The sequence below is a fragment of the Galleria mellonella genome, unplaced genomic scaffold (genome assembly GCF_026898425.1).
Source record: "Galleria mellonella isolate WM207_F2 unplaced genomic scaffold, CSIRO_AGI_GalMel_v1 utg121, whole genome shotgun sequence".
NCBI classification, from domain to species: Eukaryota; Metazoa; Arthropoda; class Insecta; order Lepidoptera; family Pyralidae; genus Galleria; species Galleria mellonella.
The window spans coordinates 2,117,858-2,142,377 of record NW_026441983.1 but is presented as its reverse complement, the minus strand read 5'-3'; the positions used below and the strand labels follow the sequence as shown (position 1 = coordinate 2,142,377).

At 37.9% G+C, this 24,520-nt stretch overlaps 2 protein-coding genes across 2 annotated transcripts in view; one reads left to right on the top strand and one right to left on the bottom strand.

The window, feature by feature from the left end:
* The window catches only part of LOC113510126 (beta-TrCP), a 28,891-nt gene extending 15,737 nt beyond the window's left edge, over positions 1–13,154 (bottom strand). The window contains exons 1-9 of the mRNA XM_052898729.1: positions 12,977–13,154; positions 10,197–10,313; positions 9,815–9,923; positions 7,039–7,225; positions 5,723–5,858; positions 4,768–4,896; positions 2,940–3,131; positions 1,507–1,650; positions 609–799 (exon numbers count right to left, since the gene is read on the bottom strand). Of these exons, the coding sequence (XP_052754689.1) occupies positions 609–799; positions 1,507–1,650; positions 2,940–3,131; positions 4,768–4,896; positions 5,723–5,858; positions 7,039–7,225; positions 9,815–9,923; positions 10,197–10,313; positions 12,977–13,018 (1,247 nt within the window). The 5' untranslated portion in view covers positions 13,019–13,154. The remainder of the gene's footprint in view (positions 1–608; positions 800–1,506; positions 1,651–2,939; positions 3,132–4,767; positions 4,897–5,722; positions 5,859–7,038; positions 7,226–9,814; positions 9,924–10,196; positions 10,314–12,976) is intronic.
* A 612-nt stretch (positions 13,155–13,766) lies between these two features.
* LOC113510115 (syndetin) lies at positions 13,767–24,483 on the top strand. Its single transcript, XM_026893534.3, has 4 exons — positions 13,767–14,066; positions 15,390–15,490; positions 17,061–17,201; positions 17,989–24,483. The coding sequence occupies exons 2-4, from the start codon at positions 15,398–15,400 to the stop codon at positions 20,491–20,493; spliced, it is 2,739 nt and encodes a 912-aa protein (XP_026749335.2). The 5' UTR covers positions 13,767–14,066; positions 15,390–15,397; the 3' UTR covers positions 20,494–24,483.
* The last annotated feature ends 37 nt before the right edge of the window (positions 24,484–24,520 follow it).

The following is a 24,520-nucleotide window of genomic DNA, read 5'->3' as shown; positions in this document are numbered from 1 at the left end:
TGAAAATGGTATGGTAACCCCGCCTGCGCTAACGGGATACGCTGGCGGAGCACCAATGAAGGGTGATAGATGAGAATGAAAACAGGCCAGTTAGCCCATCATGATGAATTCATCAGGAATTAACTATGATAGTTTCCAGGGGGAACCGCAAGGAGGTCGACATGGCTATTAATATACGACATATTGCTAGCAATGGGATTTTCAGTATCCATTACTAACAATCCCTTTATCCCCTTCTTGGCCCCTTAGAGAGGCGCCAATACACGCTAACACGATTTTATACAGTTTCGTTTGCTAACTGGAGTGAGGGCATAAAATGATCATAAGGTGGGCACTAATAATCCCTTCCTTCCCCCCTAGAAATGATATTGTATGAGGTATATCATGGGCATCACAGGACAAGACACTGTTCCTTTCTATAGGCGACGGTTACCACTTTCCATCAGGTGGGCCGTCAGCTGGTTTGCCATTCTAAGTTGGATAAAAAATATAGAACACTGATAAAAAAAAAACAAGTCAGTCAATTTGACAATTAGCTGACAGAGAGTTGAGATGTTTTTGAGACTGGATGGTGTGTGTATACAGTATAAGCTTCGTGGCAGACTCACCGTATACACCTGACGAGCTCCTCGTGCCCCTCCAGCACGCGGATGCACTGGCCGCATTCGATGTCCCAGAGGCGGATGGTGTTGTCGGAGGAGCCGGACACGACGAGCCGGTCGCGGTACTGCAGACACGCGATGCCGCGCTTGTGCCCGTTCAGCGTGCGCACGAACTCGCACGACGACGTGTTCCACACCTGGGGGGCGGGGGGATTAGCATATCAGCCTATCACAACTATATACTGGTTGAACATAGGCCTCATTATATTGGAGAGTTTTACCAGTAGTCGTCAAGCTTGGCAGGCGGGTTGACGACCGCAATTAGGTTTTGGTGATGTTTTAAAAGGAACACTGCTGCCCATCCTTCGGGTATTAAGTTCCCTTAGTCGCCTCTTACGACACCCACGGGAAAGGAAGGGATGGCCCATTCTACGCCTGGACCACACGACAATATTATATATTATTTCGAGCGTTAACTGTCCACTGCTGGACGTAAGCCTTCTCCATAAGAAGAGGTTTGTCAATAGTCGCCACGCGTGGCAGACAGATTGGCAACCGCAATTAAGCTTTGAGATATGTTTTAAGAGGGACACTGCCGCTCATCTCTCGCCTTCCCTTAGTCGCCTCTTATGACACCCACGGGAAAGAAAGCGGTGGCCCATTCTATGTCTGGACCACACGGCACAGAAAGGGATTGTTAGCAATGAGGTCTAATTGCATCATTACCAGCAATATACTCTATTAGGTCGACCTCCTCGTTGAATTCATCATTATGTGCCAACTGACCTGCTTTATCCTCACCTATCATTCCTCCCTGGTGCCCCACCAGCATATACCGTTAGCGGAGACAGGATACCTATTCCATTATCGTCCATTAAAAAAAGCCCATGAAAACTACTATTACCTTTATGGTGCGGTCCCCGCTCGCGCTCACGATGTACTTCTCGTCGAAGTCGACCACGTTGACAGCCGCGCGGTGTCCCACCAGTACCCGCCGCAGCAGGATCTCCGTGGTGGACGTCATGTCCCACACGGCTATCGACCGGTCCTGTAAACGCAGCCCGTTCACATTTAGTTTCATTCGATTGTTTGAATTTCGAGGTGTCCAAGCAATTGACTTTGTACAAAAGTCGTTTGCTTGGGCACCTCTGTCCCATTCGTGTTTCTACTGTAGAGCAGTAGTTTACATGGCTGTTTCAGTTTGAAAGATGGGATATGACAGTGAATTTACAGGGTACAGAGGAATAACAGCTAAGTCCTCAGGAATAACAACGCATGGGGGGTATCATGGGCGAAACAGTATACTCTGTTACGTCCATGGTACTGCTCATATCTATAGGCGACGGTTACCATTTTCAATCAGGTGGATCGTCAGCTTGTTTGCCATTCTAAGTTGCATAGAAAAATGTATCTATCTATCTATTTACTACTATCTTTTATTACGAGATCATACCTCAAGAACCTTTTTTCCCCATCGGTTGTCGGTTCTTTGATTCCCTTACTATTTTCATTTAGGAAAGCTGTCATCCGCAGCATATTAATATCTAAGGTACATCCTCAAATTTATGTGATCCTAGTACAAATCATGTCACATGAGCCCAACTGTCAACATGGTCAAAATGTAACAACGATTCACCTTCTTAAATAACTTCCACAGATTTATGAGATCCTAGTACATACATATTATGTTACACGACCTTCCACATCAAAATGTGCATTACAAAAATTTTAATTTTCACATACAAATATATAAAGCAGTTGATAATAAGCTTCATCAACCTCATGCGATCCTAGTACTTTTCATGTGTCAATTGACTCCTATTATGAGGGGGAAGGGATTGTTAGTAATGGGGAGATTTTTTTTTAATGGATGATAATGGAATGGTAACCCCACCCGCGCTATCGGTATACACCGGCGGGGCACCAGTGAATGATAATAGGTGAGTATGAAGCAGGTCAGTTAGCCCATCGTGACGAATTCAATAAGAATTGTTCACGATGGTTTCCAGAGGGAACCACGTGGAGGTAGACCTAATAAGGCATATTGCTAGCAATGGGGCTGTCAAACTCCATTGCTAACAATCCCTTTTCCCCCTAATGGGGAGGTTAGTCCCCATTGCTATCAATATATCCTATCAGGTCGACCTCCACACGATTCCCCCTGGAAACTATTGTGACTAATTTATTGTTTAATTAGTCACGATGGGCTAACTGACCTGCCTTTTCATCCTCACCTCTCGCCTCTCATTGGTACCCCGCCAGTGTATACCGATAGCGCAGGCGGGGTTACCATGTTATTTTCACCTTTAAAAAAGTTACATATATGACGTCACTTACCTTACTGCATGTGACCATCATGCCGTTGCAGAACCTGAGATGCAGTACAGCTTCACAATGATGTATCAGCGTGTTGAGCATCTCGCCAGTATTCACGTCCCACACACGCACCGTGCTGTCTGAAGAGCCTGATATAATGGCTCTCTCGTCATACTGGAGACATAGTACTGATCCTGTGTGACCTTGCAATTCCTGTAATTCAAGTGCATAATAAGGTTTAGTTTTAATTTTTGATAGCCAAGTGTGGTTAAGACAAAAATTTCAGAATAGAATAATAGATGGAGTGTATAATTCACATAGTGTGTTGCTCGTTGTATTTATGATATTGCCAATGTGTTAGATAGGGATAGATATATAAAAGCGCATCTGCCTTTCGACTAGTCTGTAGAAGTCGTATTTATCAAATATTACTTGGTTTTATTGGGCGTATAACCCTACCAAATTTAGTAACAACCTGCTTGCATACTTTCTACGTAAACTATGTCGAATATATAATCTAATAATGTAAAATTTGTCATTGACAAATAATTGACATATCGAACATTTTCCATACACTAGCCTGCTATGAATTGAGTAAAAATAGCAACTGATGGTGTATCTTTCGTCCTCTTTTTACTAATTATATCCGCATAAGAAGAGAGGAGGCAACCATATGATTTACAGTTTTTATTTTATCATTCCTTCTATGTAATTCCTTGTTCTTAGAGTCTAGAGCGTCCATAACTAAGTGTGGCAACGTCGCTATTATCTGTCAATTTACAAAAACAATTGAAAAAATTCGATAAATCAGATTAGTTATTTAAAAAGTGCCCTGTCTACGAACTAAAAAGTATTCATAGAAAACGTAGCATATAAATCTACCACTAAGCGCGTGCCTTCGATCAAACTGTTTATAATTACTCCTTACCATCCAAAGGTTGCGTGGAGGAGATCGCTCTTAGCGATAATGCGATATGTGGTCGAATTGAGAATAGATTAATACTGTTTGCCTTTAATATTATTTGTGTATAGTCTTACTGAATGTTGAAACGTAACCATAATAAATTCATTTACTACAATATAATATGTTCTGGTCGAATTTCGACCACTGGGCGACCAGTAGTTTTACATAAATTTGTAAGCTATAAAAACCAGTAAGCCAACTTAATGTTACCAACGTTGAGTGTTGAACATTCTTTCTTTCGTTTGGTCGAATTCAAGGACCATGTTATCCTTGTGATCAAGCAGAGGTCATGGCGTGGTATAAAAAAATAGTGATAAATACACGACAAAGGCAGAAAGATGATGAACATTTATAGTAATAACTGGTGATTAGTGATAAAAATATAGATCTCTCTTTGAGAACGTAGTCGTAAATTTTCTACTACTTTCTACCAAATCACCAGAGTGTCATAAAGTGTCTATACTTCTTATTTATCTATACTTATAATAAATCTGTAGAGAGGTCAATTCTGTACATGAAATATATTTCCAAAATAACTATCAGCGGGTGATTAGTGATCGATACTGATGCCAAAAATGCAATCAGTAAAATTTTTGTCTGTCTGTATGTATGTTCGTTATAGAAACAAAAACTACTCGACGGATTTTAACGAAACTTGGTACAATTATTCTTCATACTCCTGGGCGGGTTATAGTATAATTTTCCTCACGCTACGAGCAATATGAGGAAAGCAGTGAAGGGAAATGTTGGGAAAACGGGAGAAGTTACTCCATTTTTAAGCTTCCGTCACGTGTGCAGCCTTAATGGCCACTTTTTTAAAATGTAAAAATGCCGTGCGACGCCGGGACGGGCCGCTAGTAATAAATATTTCAATTTGTACAAAACCTTAACACACTGCAACGTCTTCCTATCCCATATCTTGATGGTGTTATCTCTGAGACCGGACACGATCTTGTTGTCGTCGTACTGGAGACAGTAAACACCTTTCGAGTTCTCTGATCTGCAGTTTATCCTCTGAAACAAATAGTATTTAAATATAATAAACAGGTTCCTTCAGAGTCATAATACCCTGGTACTGCAGGCTACGGTAACAGTTTACCATGTGGACATACTGCATACTTGTTTGCCACCTCAGTATATATCTTGGCTCTGTTACCAGAGAAATTGTAGTCCGTAACAACCCCCCTCCCCCTCCCCGACTGGGTAAATATGTTTTTTTTACAACACAGGGGGCAAACGAGCATGCGGCTCACCTGATGGTAAGTGACTACCGCCGCCCATGGTCACCCACAACACCAACGGCATTGCAGGTGTGCTGCCGGCCTTTTAAAAAGGAATATGCTCTTTTCTTGAAGGTTATGTTGTCGTATCGGTTCGGAAATACTGTTGCTGGAAGTTGATTTCAAAGAGTGGTTGTGCGTGGGAGAAAGTGCCTTGACAAACGCACGGTGGAGGACCGCCACTCGTCCAAATGGTTGCGATGGAACTTTAGTTTATGGCGGGTTGTAAGGTGGTGAAAATCAGCAGCAGGTATCAATCCGAACAATTCCTCAGAGCACTCCCCATGATAAATTCGGTAGAAGATGCACAGAGATGCAACATCTCTATGCAGTTTGAGTAGGTCGAGTCGGACAGTAAATTTTTTTAAATACGTTATTATAAGTTTTTAATGTAATACTATATCTTAACTCACATATAATTTGGTCAAGAAATCTCAACTACTTTCGAGACCATTCGAGACCCTTAGTCTTGAGCGGTTGTGACGAGAGCATTATGTCAAAGATATAGCATAATTATAATGGACTATTATAAGCCTAATTAACAAGTGCGTTGTTCTCACCTGCAGGTTGTGCCTGCCCATTCTCCAATTGTCCTCGATCGATCTTATGTCCTGGATTATCTTGGGGTACAGTTGTCTATAGAAAGAATGCGACGGGTGCTGGCATCCCGGTTTTGGCTTGAACAAGTACTGTATCCTGTGGAAAAAAAAATAGGTTAAGTAAATACCAGACAATAATACCAGTCGCCTACTCCTCAAATTAAGGTGATCACGTCATCATATCAAATTTTAACTGTCCACTGCTGGACATAAGCCTACCCTCTAGGGTGGTTTTGCCAGCAGTTCCACGCTTGACAGGCGGATTGGCAACCGCAGTTTGGCTTTAGAGATGTTTTAACAGGGGCACTGGTGCCAACCCCTCGCTCTTAGGTATGAAGGCCTCACCGTAAACCTCAGGAATGGCAACACATGAAGGGTTTCATGTGTGACACAGTGCATACTGTAATATTTTTTTTGAGGTTGCTGGTTGAGGTCGCTCCGTGAGGCCTGTGAAGAACCCAGGAAGCTTCTGCGCTTCTGGACGGAGCTAGGTTGGCTGCACTAGCCACGACTCATACGCACAATGGCCCAAGTGAGAGGCTAAGCGCGGAAAATGGAGTCCTTTTCACATTCACATTCACAATTTTTTTTTGTATATATATTCTTTCATTTCTTTTTTTTTATTATGTACAAATATCTAACGTTACTTGAGTGCTGTAAGTGATGTAAATAAATTACATATCTATTTTAATGGTGCTGTTCATGTCTATAGGGGACAGTTACCACTTTTTGTCGAAGCCATCACCTGAATGTGAATGTGAAAAAGACTCTATTTTCCGCGCTTAGCCTCTCATTTGGGCCGTTGTGCGTATGAGTCGTGGCTAGTACAGCCAACCTAGCTCCGCCCAGAAGCGCAGCCATCACCTTCTTTGTTTATTTAAGTTGCACAACAAATCTCTTTATGGAACATACACACTTTTCAATTTATCATCACCAATTCAGCCTACATCTATCTATTGCTGGACATTTACCGGAGGAAGACTTTGTACAAAAGTCGTTTACTTGGGTATGTCAAAGCAATTATGTTTGCATGGCTGTGTTTCAGATTAAGGGGTGGGATATGGCAGTGAATTTACAGGGTACAGAGGAATAACACCCGAGTCCTCAGGAAAGGCAATGCATAGGTGGTATCATGAGCAAAACAGTATACTCTGCTATATCCATGGTACTGCTCATGTCTATAGGCGACGGTTACCACTTTCCATCAGATGGGTCAGCCAATCTAAGTTGCTTAAAAAAAAACAGGCCTTTTTTTTAAAGTCGCAAGTATAACTCACCAGCCCCTCCGCTCGGCGAGGCCCCGCCACAACGAGTCCGTCCGCACTTTCCTCTCGACCAGCTTCTTCCAGAGCATACCCTCGGATATGACCCGCTGCCACTCGCGGCACACCAGCTCGGCGGCGCACAGCGAGCTCGCGTCCAGGTACGACAGGATGTTCTCGGCCACGTGGTCCAGGCCTTTCTCTGTTGAAAGAATAACATAGGTTAGACAGAATGAGTTGTGGAGATGAAGAGGATCACGTCTACATTGTACAATCAGGACTTGATATCCTGTGCGGAGAACTTTAGAAGGCTACGGGAGTTCGCGCATTAGTGGCACAGTTGGCGGAACGTGTAGCTTTAGTTTTTTAATGGATGATAATGGAATGGTACCCCGCCTGCGCTATCGGTATGCACTGGCGCCAGTGAGGGATGAGAGATGAGGATGAAGACAGTTAGCCTATTGTGACGAATTTAAAAATAATTAATCACGATGATTTCCAGGGGGAACCGCGTGGAGGTCGACCTGATAAGGTATTGTAGTATATTATGTTCACGTACTGGCCACTAATAGTTTGTAAATACTGGCCGGTAATAATTTGTTCTATTTATTCTTTCAATGAATAAATTAGTGTTTAACCAACTTGCATGCGTACCACTACAGGTATATTGATATCAATGAGATTGGCAGTCTGCATTACTAACCATCCCTTCCCCCGGAGGTGGAGGTTGTTAACTAAGTGGTAACTAAAATATCGGGATGGTCGGATCGAATCGGATGGCTAACTTTACCTCCTCACTTTTTATAGCTCCCTGGTACCTCAACAGCGTAAACCATTTGCATGTGCATTGTTTTTACACATCATGTGTGCATTGTAACATGAAATTTTAAATATTTTACTCAAAATTTAATTCGTAAAAAAAAAATGTCCACTCCGCGTGACCTTAAGTGAAAACAGTTTTTTTTATGGATATAAATGGAATGGTAACCCACCTTACACTAATCGGTAAACGTCGGGGTACCAGGAAAGCATGACAGGTAAGGATGAAATCAGGCCGAAGTTGCCAGAAATCAACCCCGCTCGTTACCAGTTACTCTTGTATACCTTTCCACAATAGGAAACAGAAGCCTTTGCCCAGCAGTGGACCACAAAATACGAATGAAATGTACATATATTATCCACGAAAACAACCTTCTCGTTTGGCGCCTAGTACCATTTGAAATTATAATATAAATACGTCATGTGACTGCAAATGTATGGTGTATGTATGTATGTATTTATATTCAAATATAAATATTTATGATAATCATTGAATAGAAGCAAATAGACGCCCACTGTTTCGATTTTTCTTTTTGATGGGTGAAAATTGTATGGTAACCCCGCCTGGGCTAACGGGATACGCTGGCGGGGCACCAGTGAAGGGTGATAGATGAGAATGAAAACAGGCCAGTTAGCTCATCATGATGAATTCATCAGGAATTAAGCATGATAGTATCCAGGGGGAACCGCGAGGAGGTCGACCTGGTTGAGTATATTGCTAGCAATGGGATTTTCAGCCTCCATTACTAACAATCCATTTCCCCCACTGTTTTGATTTTTAATCTTTCCGCTAATTATCTACGCTACCTGCGACTTAGTATACATTTTTTTTAATAGATAAAAATAGATTTCTTATACAACTTAGAATGGCAAACAAACTGACGACCCACCTGATGGTAAGTGGTAACCGTCGCCTATAGACATGAGCAGTACTATGGACATAACAGAGTCTGTTTCTGTTACTACTGTTAGATACTGTTTCGCCCATGATACCCCCTATGCGTTGCCATTCCTGAAGGCAAAGGTGTTATTCCTGTGTACCCTGGAAATTCACTGGTAACCCCGTCTGCGCAAAGGGTATACGCTGGAGAGGCACCAGTGAGGTAAGATAAGAGAGATAAGTGGGAAAAAAAGGCAGGCCAGTTAGCCCATCGTGATGAATACACTTGGAATTCAGCACTATGGTTTCCAGGGGGAGTACGAGGAAGTCGATCTGACAGGGTATACTGTCAGCAATGGGACTAATAGTCCACATTACTAACAATTCCTTCCCCTCTGCATGCATCTATTAGGTTAATAATGTACCCTGCAATCAACCTTTACAGACAAATGGCAAATAAAACTATTGGAGGAAAGGGATTGTTAGTAATGGAGACTGAGAATCCCATTGCTAGCAATATACCCAACCAGGTCGACCTCCGCGCGGTTCTCCCTGGAAACTATCATGTTTAATTCCTGACGAATTCATCATGATAGGCTAACTGGTCTGTTTTCATTCTCATCTATCACCCTTCACTGGTGCTCCGCCAGCGTATCCCGTTAGCGCAGGCGGGGTTACCATACCACTTTCACCCATAAAAAAAAATTGATTGTTAGTAATGGGGTTTAACAACCCCATTAATTGAAATATTCTATTAGGTCATCAGGAAAGCGACATGGTTAATCCTTGTGGAATTCGCCCTAATGTGCCAACTGAACTGCTTTCATCCTCACCTATTATGTTTTCCTAGTACTTCGCCAGTATGTACCAATAGCGTAGATGGGGGTTTCCATTCCATTATCACCTTATAAAAAATCAAAATTGAAACGGAGCATAATACTTTTCAAAAGGCCGGCAGCACACCTGCAATGCCGTTGGTGTTGTGGGTGATTATGGGCGGCGGTAGTCACTTACCATCAAGTGAGCCGCAGGTGAGGTGAGGTGCTCGTTTACCCCCTGTGTTGTAAAAAAAAAAACAGAATTATCACTCACTGGGCAGCATGCTGATGAAGTCCCTCTGCAGCATCGGTTTGAGGTATGCATTAATGTGACCGTGCTGATAGTGGCACATGCGCGCCAGTAGTTGTTCCACGAACTCCACCTGGAAACAGAAAGTAAAAAGTCTCAACAAACTTCAAAATATTTGCACAAAAATAAATTAACAAAAAATTAAACCGACTTTGAAAAGGGACTTAAAAGCGAAAAATTAAATAAACCGTCGAAAAAAGACTACTAAAAATCGAAAAATAATATTATTCCCAAAAGAGTGACCTATCCGCAGATCTGGGCAAGCTTAGAGATAGGTATGAGGCAAGTGTACAAAATTAGTGGCGATGAGCGAACTAACTGAAACCGTATCTTTGTTTCTAATTACCTGATCTGTTTCGTTCCACCGCGAGAAGAAGTTGAGACAGGCGTCCCTCTCGGCCGCGTACGCCGCGCTGCTCGGCGCTGGACGCACGCCGCTGTCCAGGCATGTTAGAGACGTCACCTGCGAAGGATAATAAGAAAGTATGTAACCATATGGAATTTCGTTAGTTCCTTTTAAAGTCGGTCGGCAGCACACCTGCAGCGCCTCTGGTGTTGAGACTGCTCATGGGCAGCGGTAGTCACTTACCACCAGGTGATCTGCATGCTAGTTTGCCCCCTGTCTTATAAAAAAAAATAGTTCAAAGGAATGATGTTTTAACATTTTTATTACATATTTTTATACAGTATGAATTATATAATTTTAACATCAAAGTTGTATTTCGTACGGCGACAAAATTTCGGAAAATATTTCATACACGGATTTCAAGCACCAAGCTGTCAGACGAGGACGCCACTCACTTCAGCCCTGTGACTCCTACGTGGTGTAATCCACGTCGAAACGTCGTAAATAAAAAAAGCAGGTATGTAGGTACTATTTACCTGCAATTTTCAACGCGTAAAGTCCCAATATTGTTTATATTATTATATGTATCACATCTCCCATATTAAGAACAGAATTTTTCATCATACCTCTCACCAAATTGTTTATATTTACTCCTCTCTATCCAAAGGTTGGCTGGAAGAGATCGCTCTTAGCGATAAGGTTGCCCATTGTTTTCACATTGTGATTATTTCTTGTAATTATTTATATTTATAATAAATTTACTATTGTAATCTTTTGGAGGAAACAACAAAGAGCATCTATCTATTGTTTTTAAAATAACATGGAATTATTTTTTATAAAAATGAATAGGTATTTTTTTTTTAAATGGATGATAATGGAATGGTAACCCCACCCGCGCTATCGGTATACACCAGCGGGGCACCAGTGAAAGATGATAGGTGAGGATGAAGTAGGTCAGTTAGCCCATCATGACGAATTCAACAAGAATTGTTCACGATGGTTTCCAGGGGGAACCATGTAGAGGTCGACCTAATAAGGTATATTACTAGCAATGGGACTGTCAAACTCCATTGCTAACAATCCTTTTCCCCCCGATGAATGGGTATTGTGTACCCTTATTTATTGGCGTATTGTATATATTGTTGGCAATCTATCTACGATAATATAACAAGCCAATCCAACTTTATATGCAGTAGATTTCATGTGATGTTTAAAGAGTGAAATATGTGGATTTATTATTACTTTAACACCTATATATTTACCGTTTTTCTTGCAAATAAATATTTATTCACATTTTCATTCATATACAAGCAACTATAAATAAAGATACTTCAAGGTAAATTTTTATTTGCAACCAACTTCAAAATAGGATGTTATCAATTTGTTTTTTATGTTTATATTTATTACCTCACTAGTGGCCCGTCCCGGCTTCACACAGGTGGATATTTTTACATTTTAAAAAGTGGCCATTAAGGCTGCACACGCGATAAAGCTTAAAAATTGAGTAACTTCTCCCGTTTTCCTAACATTTTCCTTCACTGCTCTGCTCCTATTGATCGTAGCGTGATGAAAAGTATACTATAACCTGCTCAGGAGTATGAAGGATAATTGTACCAAGTCTTGTTAACATCCATCGATTAATTTTTGTTTCTATAACAAACATACAGACAGACAGACAAAAATTTTACCGATTGCATTTTTGGCATCAGTATCGATCACTAATCACCCACTGATAGTTATTTTGGAAATATATTTCATGTACAGAATTGACCTCTCTACAGATTTATTATAAGTATAGATAACTCCATTAGTTATAAACAGATTTGGGAAATTCTTTTTATTTATCTTAAAGGATTACAGGATCACAGATTGGTAGGCCTAACTAATAGGATTAACTGGTAGGACTAACTAACTGGTAGTACTTTAGTTTTGAAATCGAGATAATTAGTTTTGCCACATTTGAAATATTTCTTTTTTGTGGGACACAGCCTTAACTAAAAGGAATACGTAGCCTATGTTACTTGGTGATAATATAGTTTTCTATAGATGGATTTTTTTTAAGAAATTCAAGAAGACTTCTTTGGCTACCAGAGTCGAAAACACGATGTATTTAGTAAATAATTACAAAGACATTATCTACAATTGAACAATAGAAATTACAACGACTGGAACTGAATCTTTGTCACGTAACCTAGATAAAGCTAACAGTCCTACGATTGCAACATATTTTGAAAGTGGCACACTGTCTTTTCGACTATAAATCATCAATAATTTATTACTCTTCAATATTAAAACATTGATACACGATTTCTTTATCAGAATCTACTTTTAAAACATAAATAAAGACTACTTTTATGTTTTTCTTTTTCTACGTTTACGTATAAATATTTGACGCTATCACAGCTGTTTTTTTTAAATAGACACCGTTTTAAACGGTAAAGGGAAAAGGAGAATAAAGCCACGTATTTAAAAGGATTATTCTTAAATTTTAACATAGTTTTAAACAATAGTGTGTAGAAATAAGTATCCGCAATGCAGAATATATGGTACATATGTTTACTTTGCCTGATCACGATGGTTTATATCAATTTGTTGATTTATTATTATGAAAATGCAATTAATTATTATTCCAATAAAAATTCATATGAATAGGAATGAATTCGTAAATACACATCGTCAAATAAACAAATTGATAAAACTAAGAAAAGGCAATGAGAGGCAAAGATGGCGGAAGGAGCCGTGACATTATGGATTGCTCCATTTAATGTTTTCATCCGTACCTGTGGTGGTATTGTATCTTCTATCATCCTTTCAGTCTCCATTTTTTGTTATTTCACTAAACACATTAATATGAGTCCACTAAAATAGTCACTAAATTAACCAAATCACATTCGCTAAATATTCATCATTCAAGACATTCGCATGACGTCAAGACTGTGACTTTTTTAAATTTTTCATCCATTAATTTATTTTCAAGCACAGATCAACAATTTCTCACCTATATATTTTATACTTCGTAGACGATCATATATTAATTTTATTATATATATTATAAATTTTTTAACACAATTAAGTATATATTTTTTTTAATTTATGGCTTGGTTGTAGGACCTTTAAGCCAAATCATATTTTTATATTTTACATAAGTTTGAAGGACACTTGTTTAAGCTCTATTTGTATTACAAGAAACAATATATTTTCAGACATTAGCATCGATTTTAAGACGACATTTCTTTACAAACCCATCTTAGAAATTAAAATTTCTATTAATTTCAAATCTAATCTAAATTTTGAAACCCAATGTGAACTAAATGTATAATATAAAATAAAATTATTCGATAAAGCAGTAATTTCTCAAAATTATAAGTCTGAATTATTAAAAATTATTTTTTTATACCATATTTGTAGTGTGGCTAAAGAAATAGGTCTATAGAAATAATATCTCAGATTCGATTCCATGGACGTCTTTATAATATTCATGGAAACTAAGGAAATTTTTTTTATCTATGACAGACAAGAAATTTATGTTCTGATAGTTGCCCATTTCAAAGTCAGATGTGTATTGTCAATGTCAAATATTACATGATGGGTTTAGGATTTCTAAATAGAACTGTTTCTTTCCTTAATATTATTCTATATTGAGTCCAGTATCTTTTGTTTTTTTATAAAAATTAAAGATATGTTTTATAAATTGACAAAACGACTTAAAACAGATAATATGGAAACATAACTTATGATGACTTTAATTCGTATTCCTTTTATTGTGTGATATTGATTACACAGTGCAGTCCTTGTCACAAAACATGATACAAACTTTGTATTTATCCAAAGTGTTTTTGTAAATATTACGCTCTCTATAACTTCAAACAGGTCAGTATTTACATTTAAGATGCAATCAGTTATATAATTCATTACTATGAATAGATTTATTCTTAATTTGAATTTGTTTTCGTGAAGCAACGTTCACTAGTTTTTATAGAATTTAAACGATATATTGCGATTAGAATTGAGTAACAATTCAAGATTCAATTACCATCAGGTTAGCCGTATCTTTGTTTGCCAACTCAGTGGTGTAAAAAAAAGATACACTCGTACATGATTTAAATACCGAATGATATAAAAAAAGTCCTGACCATGTCAGTGCCAGCTTCATTCTATAGATTTGTTAATCTATTTTCCAGTAACTTTATTGTGTGTTGTATTGTAGTTGTTTGGGTGTATCTTTGTAACCTATTAATAATTTTAAAACTATATTTTTATTTTATACCTAATTTTTTCATGCTTTTTTTTTTTATATTTAAACTGAGTAATAAGTTGTCTAAAAGTATGCATTCCTTTATCAACGCTACCCACACTATTTTATGCTGAAATGTCTTCAGAAACTTTAAGATATTGGTCTGTTTAAGATATTTAGAATGTTTTTTTCTGCACTAAACTAAATAACAGACCTATTTGAATCTAAACATTTAGCATTCCATTTATTTGTGTCTACTCTAATGGGAGATAGGCATGGCATGTTTGTATGTATGTATGTAAACGAAACATAAATCACTTGTGCAAATTAATTTCTTTTGTAAAATGAACTAATTTATGTACAAATTTCTGCCAAGTGCAGACAATTGTAACTATTAAAATATTATTAATAAAGCGTAACCTTTTAGCTAACCCTTTTATATCTATGTTTGTTTTATATTACCTTTGTTCAGCTTCCCATTAAATATTTTTTAATGTTTTTTAATTTAAATAATATATGAATGATAACCCGGTATGTGCTATTAGTAGGTATCAATGAGGGATGATCAGGGCAGTTGATGACAATAATTTCATTAAGAATTAACCACTATGTTTGCCAGGAGAAACCCTGTGGAGATTTGCTGTGTATTGTTAGCAATGGTGTACTAATCCACGTTACTGACATACTCTACCCCCTTCCTAATATATTACCAGCAATAAAAAATTGAAATAAAGATTATTTTTGTTATACTCTTACCCCTCTTCTCCTGCCCTTTTCTCTCCTCACCTATCTGCTCTTCAGTGCCAATCCATCTAATTCCATTCCTTTTAACCATACAGTAAGAAAAACAAAGACAGAATATAAGAACAAAAATCATTTATAAAAATACCTATTTGTATCAAGTGACCAAAAGCTAATCAACATTCTTGCTTTATTGATGAATTTAATTTATTTTCCAGGGTCAACCATGATGCCAGAGGATGGTGTGGAGAACCGTCATGGGCCTCCTGGTATCAACTCGCGTTCTCTCAGCGCTGCACATTCTGCTGCAGACCTAGAGGTACATTTGTGATGCTCCCCATATAAATATAGTGAACCATATCAACCTAAGCAATTAAAGCATAGCATGCTCTCTATTGCAGTGATTCTCAACCACTGTGCCGCGGCACTTTTGTGTGCCGCCAAATTTTAACAGTGTGCCGCCAAATTTTGCAAATATTTAAAATTTATGTCTTAAACTATTTATGCAGTGTGTTGTAGTAGGTAAATAATTTTTATCATTTTCTTTGTGTGCCGCCAAATTTTGAAATCGTTAATAATGTGCTGCAACAAAAAAAAAAAAAAGGTTGAGAATCACTGCTCTATTGCCATGTGGTCCTGGCTTAAAACGGGCCACCACTCCTTTTCTCATATGTATCATAAGAGATGACTAAAGGAACTTAATGGTGGAGGTATTCACAGCATCAAGCCCCTCAAAACATCACCAAAGCCTAACTGTGGTTGCTAACCGGCTTGCCAAGTGTGGCATCTAATGTCAAATCTACTCGTAATTGGTCTTATGTCCAGCAGTGAACAGTAACAGCTGATATGATGATAATGATACTCTGTGTTTTAAAGTTCGATGATTTTTTCGAAGTGTGGGAGAGTGAGGTACCGAACTAGCTGACATTCCACTTGTTGAAAACTTTCATCGCAACTATCGCCTATAGACATGAATAGTAGTGTCCGACCGAACTTTCGGTTTCGGTTTCGGCTAGTTTCGGTCAAAAATTGTACTTTCGGCCAAAAATTTGCCGAAACTTTCGGCCGCGTCGAAGCTTTGTGTGTGTGCCTAACTGAAAGTTTTTTTTTTAAGTTTACTTCTAAGAGTAAGTCATAATTTGAACATGTTTTTACACACGTATATATTATATAACTCAGAACGGCAAACAAGCTGACGGCCCACCTGATGGAAAGTTGTAACCGTCGCCTATAGACATGAGCAGTACCATGGACATAACAGAGTATACTGTTTCGCCCATGATACCCCCCATGCGTTGCCATTCCTGAGGACCCAGGTGTTATTCCTCTGTACCCAGTAAATTCACGCCATATCCCACCCTTCAAATATATGACATATATGTTACGTACTTTAATTAGTGTTCATTATAACTCTTTAACTATCTGTGTGTTTGTGTTAATAATTGTGTAAAAAATACACTAGATTTCAGTATAGAAGAGAAATTTTAAATATGTTTCAGCAAGTTTTGGTTTCAGCTGTAAAATCTGTTTCGGTCGGACACTAATAAATAGCATATATACAAAAATTCTCTTCTCCTTTCTCTGGTTTCTTTCAAAACAGCACTCGCTTCTTCTTCTTGTGAAAAATCTAGATTTTACACAAAAAAAAACAACAAATTCAATCATAACCAATACCATACATACATACATACATATCTGTCACGCCTGTCTCCCATTAGGGTAGGCAGAAACAATGGAACGCCAAATGCTTCGATTCAAACAAACCTCTTGCGCCCTCCACATTCATCCAATACCAGTTATTTTTATTTTAAAACTAAACTGCTGAACAGGTTTAAGGGAAATTTTTGTGGGTAAGGAGGCAAATGCACAGTCGAGCTTTCCTCTTCCAGGTGCTCCGTGAAATCGAGAACGTGTACTTCTCGTCGCCGACGGAGTTCGACGCGGGCCGGTACGTGCTGGAGCACGCGCCCTCGCCGCCCACATGCGACTCCATTGAGCACATGTTCAGCAAGCTGAAGCGGCAACAGCAGGTAGCGTCTTCAAAACTTCAGCTCTTACCATGGTGTATTAGAAGGAGAAGGGATTGCTAGTAATGAAAGATTATCAGCCCCATTACTAGCAATGTACCCTGCCATTTCGACCTCTTGGTTCCCACTGGAAACCATCGTGATGGATTTATTGTTAGATTCGTCACAGTGGGTTAACTGACCTGCTGCATCCTCATCTCTCATCCCTCACTGGTGCCCCTTTAGTGTATACCGATAGCGCAGGCGGGGTTACCATTCCATTATCTTCATTCGTGTTTCATTCCTTAAAAAGGCGCCTGTGTGCTGTCAGATATGTCTGCAAAATTCCGCTCGGATTCTGAATAGGCACCAACCGAAATACCCCTACCCCTTTCCCTTATTTTTATTTCATACAAAAATCCACAATTCTCTTACAAAATAACTTTCATACTAAGTGTCTTATAAATACAGCAAATAATGGAATTTAATTTTATAAATTGAAAGTATAACATTTTTTTTATGTAACCCGAAATGGCAAAGAAGCTGATGGCCTACCTAATTAAAAATGGTATAGATAGATACGAATTGTACCTTGGACTTGTTGCTATTTTTTTTTAATGGATGGTAATGTAATGGTAAACCCCCTCCTGCGGGGTAGTAATGAGGAATGATAGGTGAGTATGAAAAGGCAGGACAGTTAGCCCATCGTGATGAATACATCTGGAATTCAACTCGATGGTTTCCAGGGAGAACCATACTATGGAAGAGAATTAAAAAACTAATTACAAATCAAAATATTTTATTTCAACAGGTAGTGTCAGGTAAAGCGCTGCATTTAATATCGCAACAGCGCGACAACTGCGACCGCGAATTCGCCGAAATACAGAACATTCGCAAACAATTATCCCATACGTTGGACACGTGCCGCAAAGCGCGGGACCAATTACGGACCGCCTCCAACCACCTCACTATCTCCACCTTCGTCATACTCGCTAATTTTAGAAAGAGACAGATAATACGTTCGGTGCTCAAGTCGCTAGAGTTATTGCGTAGTTTGCGCAGCGTCGAAAAGGATGTGGCGGATTTATTGGAAAAGAAAGAGTACTACGAAGCCATAGAGCTCATTTTGAAAAGTCGCAAAGCGGCTGCCAGTCACAATGAATATACGTGTATCGCTGATCTGACAGCGAGACTCCAAGACACGTTAGACATGACCGAGGAGAAATTGGATTCAGTGCTTTCCACGTTATGCTATAATTTCGACGAGAATATATTTAGGAAACTCAAAAAAGCTTATACGCTTCTGGGCAAAACGCAAGCAGCGATGGAACAGTTGCATATGCATTATTCCTCAGCGGTTAACGAATACGCCATCGAAGCAGTTAAACCTTACGTTGGAGATGTCACAATGGAGATGAAGTTTCAAGACTTGTGCCAAGCGGTGCAACCCAATAAAGCTCCTATATGTCTCCTGAACTTATGCGAGAACCTTTTCGTGATAATGCGCAGTTATTATCTCCTAGTCAATTGGCATTCCAAACATGATGAAGAAGAGTCAACGCCGAGTTCTAGCAACGTCTTTGAAATAGAAAAGAACGTTAGTAGGGAATATATTAGGCAGAAATTAAAAGCTGGCCTGATTAGGATATGGCACGATGTACAAGCGAAGGTGTCGACCTTCTTGAAAAGCTCCGGGATAGAGGAGTATCCATTCGAGAAGTTCATACAAATGCTGGGAATCTTGAGGAAACTGACCCAAGTGGCCGAAGTGTTTTGTGGCGACAAATCCGACATTTTGCAGGACTTTATAAAGACGAATAGCGTGCTGTACATAAAAAACTATCACAGAGGTCGCATGGACGAGTTGAAGTTGTTTTTGGAGAATGAAGGCTGGGAACAATGTCCGGTCAAGTCTACTTTTAATCTCCTCATGTTACAAGAGTTCAAACTCTTTAAAAAATATCTTACTACATTCAGATCTGACATGTCTATTACGAAAACCCAATCGGATGGCGCTTCTTCGGTGCATTCACAAGACGATAGCGTTTATATAGCAAAATACTTTAACCAAAAAACAAATCACACTCCGTTTGAAATGTTTCGAAATGAGAACGTCACAAATGATGATATCTTCGGCTTAGAACCAGAAATCGAACCGAGCGATGACTCGGAAGATGAAGCGGAAGTGCAAAGAGATATTATTGAAGACAACGACAAAGACGAATATAGTGCAAGCGAAAAAATAATCGAGAGTCCGTCTAAAGTCAAAAACAGCGTTATTGTAACGAATACAACATTATCAGTATTAAGAAACTGCGGACAGTATCTGCAAATATGCAGATATCTGCCGCAGATTTCATTGGAGGTGGTCATGTTGATGAACCAGCTTTTCGACTACTATTTCTACACGGTCCATCTCTTTTTCACTTCAGATCTGGACGTGGCATCTTCGACTTTGTATAGTACAAAACTGAATGCAGTACTTAAAAGGATATCTAATAGCATAGACGCTAATGGTGTAGCGAGTGATGATGATGGCAAAACATATTTATGTCCAGAATTACCTCAGCATTTGAACTTGTCTTCTGAAGAAACATTGCACGGATTAAGTGAAAGAATAGTCGCGGTTGAAAGCGTTATATTTCTAGCGAAGCAATATGAACTTCTCCAACCATATTTAGAGTCTATAGTTGCTCAGCACCAGAGAATGATCTTAGAGCATTTTAGAGACAACACTCTTGCTGTTGCAAGCGATTTGCGAATGCCTGTGTACATGTGCTCCGCTTCAAAAGCTGTTGATGCTAGGTCATCTTTAATTGCAATGTCTCAAGTCAAATGGGATGTTAAAAATGTAGCCATAGATCATAGTCCGTACGTAGATATGATAACGAGGAAAATTCAAGTGTTCGCCTTACGCATAGAGAATATATCGACAAAGGTGACATTGAATTTGGAAGTTTTAAATTCTATTTGGTCTATGGTCGCCAAGTTTGTGGTGCACCTATTGGTGGAAGGATTTTCGAACGCTACCAAATGCTCGAACGGGGGTAGAGGCCTTATGCAGTTAGATTATAGACAGTTGTTCGTGAAATTAGAAAAAATATCAGGTCTTAAGCCAGTCCCGTACCAAGACTATGTGGATAGGTATGTGAAAGCTTACTATCTGCCTAGGAAAGGTTTAGAAGACTTCATCAGGGAAAGGACAGAGTATTCGAATAAACATTTGTTGGCGTTAGTGGCGTCGGCGTGTGAAAATAAAAGAGATAGGCAAGCGTTACAAGCTATTATTGAAGGCAGAGATTCCACAAGTACGTAGTAAACTCTAAGAAGATTAAGAATCTAAATGAATTAATGAACAATTATTGAAATGACATGACCTTTCACGTGTCTTTTATCTCGCTTGCTCTTCTAGGTCAAATTTATTGAATATTTGTGTAAACTTTATTTGTTTTTGCACTTCTTGGCTAACTCCATCCGTAAATAAAGAAGCCCTGAGATGATCAATGACAATTGTCAATTTGTTATTAAGGAACAATTCCAAACATGTGACCTAAAGGTTACGTTCACTTTGAATATTATTTCTTTATACTTTATTGTGCACTCTACTACAAACAACTACACTATTTAAAAATGTTAGATCTATTCATCTTTATTTACAAAATAATCAACAAAAGCAACAAGTCTCGATCCTAGCGCCATCTAGTATTTGCTTGTCTAATTTTGTTTAGTGACCAACCATTTTAATTGTAACTAAGAGCCATCTAAGAGCCCATTTGCATGAATGTAAATTATGCATGTATTGTGTTGCGTATTACAATTGGAAACTTAATAGAACAGTATTGAGTGAGATTATTTGGAATCTGCATAGATACATTCGTTTAAACATAAATTTAAGACTTTTTAAATAGTATTTTTTTTTTATGGTTTTGCCACCCAATTCGGAATTTAATTGAATCTGAGTACGGGCATGAAACTCGGCTATTTTTTTTTTAAACAAATGTTTTATTTTACAAGTTATGAACTTGTATTTATAAGTTATAATTGTTAATAAATATTTTACTGAACTAGGTGTTATCTTGCGGGAGTTCATATCACTGGTTACTTGATTATAATCATTTTGTTTAATTCCGTTACTATTAGTATGCGTGTGACTGTCGACACTCGAAGATTGACTCACCAATATTACTACCAGAAATTTCGCAACCTTCCGTATTAGACATCAATCTTCGACTGCCATTTTGTTGGCGAAACTCGCAATTTAAGCGTCGAAGAGTTAACACTAGGCTCCGAGCAGCGATATAATAATTTGCCTAAAGATGTCTCGTTTAAAGGTGAAACACATGTCGCAAAACGTGCGCAAACAAAATGGCAGTCGTAGATTGATGACTTATATGGAAGGTTGTGGAACTTGTGGTAGTAATAGTTGTCAATCTTCGAGTGTTAGCAGTCGCACACATACTAATGGTAGCGAAATTAAACAAAATAATCAAATAACCAGTTATAATTATTAGTACTTACATATTTTATTTTTGTAAAGATCTGTAAATTGTTATTGTAAATAAAGCACAAAATATAAAGTGAAGAATCTCCTGAATTGATGTGTATGAGACAAATTATGAAAATGGATGTAAAAAAAAAATGTATGGAAGAATAGAGAACACAGATACTTTCTGCCTATCTCATAACCTGAACTGAGGTTCATAGTATTTTAATGTAATAACTACCGGTTTAACTTACGAGTTGAGAAATCTCGACTAGTTTCAAGATCATTCGGGACCCTTAATCGTGAGCGGTTGTGATGCTGTAGTTATTGCATTAAAATATAATGTGTACTTACGAATTATAACAATAAAGTTCATAGTGTTTAGTACAGAACTAAATAACTCGATGTTTGTAATTTCGTAACAGTCGCTATTTACAATTTATTACTCTATTTATTTAGGATTTAATAACTGCAAAATGTATTTATGAAACACCCTTATTAAAATTATATTAAGACCGTTCAGAACTTTAGCTCGCCGAAGTGCGGCAACGTCGCAGTTATCTGTCAATTTTCAGTAACAAATGAACAAATTCCGAAATTCAATATTTCACATCAATCAGATACTAAATATGCTCTGCGACTAAACTAAAATGTTAATCATAGACTACGTTGCATATAATTCTGTCAATAAAAACTTTGCACCTACTTCATGTTCTGCTTTGGATTTTTTCAAATACATTTTTCCAATCAATATCCAAATATTCGCTGATATCTTTATAAAAATATTATTTAGCTAATTGTAATAATAAATAAATACTTTTTTTTTCAAAGGGTGAAAATGGTATGGTAACCCCGCCTGCGCTAACGGGATACGCTGGCGGAGCACCAGTGAAGGGTGATAGATGAGAATGAAAGCAGGCCAGTTAGCCCATCATGATGAATTCATCAGGAATTAACCATGATAGTTTCCAGGGGAACCGCGAGGAGGTCGACCTGGTTGGGTATATTGCTAGCAATGGGATTCTCAGTCTCTATTACTAACAATCCCTTTCCCCCCAATAAATATATTTAGATTAGCATTTCAGTTCACTAGCAGAGTGCTTTTTAAATAATCAATTAGAAACATTGAAAATTTTTCAATTGTTTATTAAAATTGACAGATAATTGCGACGTTGCCACATTGAAGATAAATAAGGTTGGCTAATATATTGCAATATCTATATATTGTAGTTACAATATCTATACATATATCGGTCCAATGACAGACATATTAACTATTGGTTATATCAAAATGGAGGACCCGCTCGTAATGAATGTGGATATCCGACTGGTATGGGCGATATCGCAATGGGTGCGCATCAATGTCTAAAGAACTCAATATATAGATATCAGATATTACCCATATGTAAAGTTATGAGCGCTTTTAAATGAATATAAAAATTATTGTTTATAAATAGATTCATGTACAGACTGGTTGTATATATGTATTTATCTCAAATTATTGTACAGGGAATAAAAGGGTCGATTCCGAGGTGTCATTTATCTAATCATATCTCTAATATTTGAATTTGATAGTTTCCTAAAATTACTGAATTATGAACCGTAATGAACTAGATTTATAATGCATATTATTATTTCAGCCAGTAACTGTCGACTGTTGAACATAAGCCTTCCCCATAAGGGGATTTTTGGCCAGTAGTTGCCACGCTTGGCAGGCGGGTTGGCAACCGCAGTTAGGCTTTAAAGTATCTTACGTGGAACGCTGCTGCCCTTTCTTCGCACTCCTAGAACCATGTTGAGGAGTATGATGGATTTCCCAGTTTTATGGTGAATATTAAATAATTGTCTTTTAATATATAATATTAATTAATTCATTCATTAATAAATTGCATAATTAGTCGCCTCTTACGACACCCATGAGAAAGGAAGCGGTGGCCCATTCTATGTAGGGACACACATGGCAAATAAAGATGATGCATTAGAAATTTTGTTCTTTTTTTATACCACTGAGGTAGCAAACAAGTATACGACCCACCTGATGGTAAGCGATTACCGTAGCCTATGAACGCCTGTAATACCGAGGGCATTACGCGCGCTTTGCCGACCCTGAAGGAACCTCTTTCTAGTTTATATTTGTTCTTAAAATGAATATTTAGCTGTGATATCAAAAGGAAATTTTAATTTTATAGACAGGTTTAAAGAGATGCACCTCGTAATCGACTCCAAGATAGTTGCTAAGTGTACTCGTTCTGATGTTTAATATTAGATGGCGCTGGAATCGTAACTTGTGGGTTTTGTTGATTATTTTGTAATTAAAGATAAGTTGATGTAAAATTTCTAAATTGGCGAGAGATTTTATTTGCTTTTAACAATGTAGTAATAATTTATCATAATTTTGTCTTTACTCTCTTGCATTGTACAATTTTGTAAAAAAAACACATACCAGCAAGAAACATTGCGATTGGGTTGTAACTCATTTAGGAAGAGATCGCGTATTATCTGTCACTTCACAATCATGCATAATAATAAAAACCGCTCGCCTAATTAGAAATTTTCCCTCAAATTATCTTTAATTACTAAATAAAAACATCGACTCATCTTTAAATACAAAACAATCAACTAAAGCAACAAGTCTCGATACCAGCGCCATCTAGTATTTGTTTGTTTAATTTTGTTTAGTGACTAACCACGTCATTTTTAAAAATTAATTTTATGACTAGATAATATTACTGTGACAAGGTGTTAAAGCGTTCATATATTTATATACATGTATATCTGCACATATAATATTAGGTAAAATAAAAGACATTATATTAAGTGTTATATTTGTTCTTTTTATTTGAACCCCATATGGTAATTA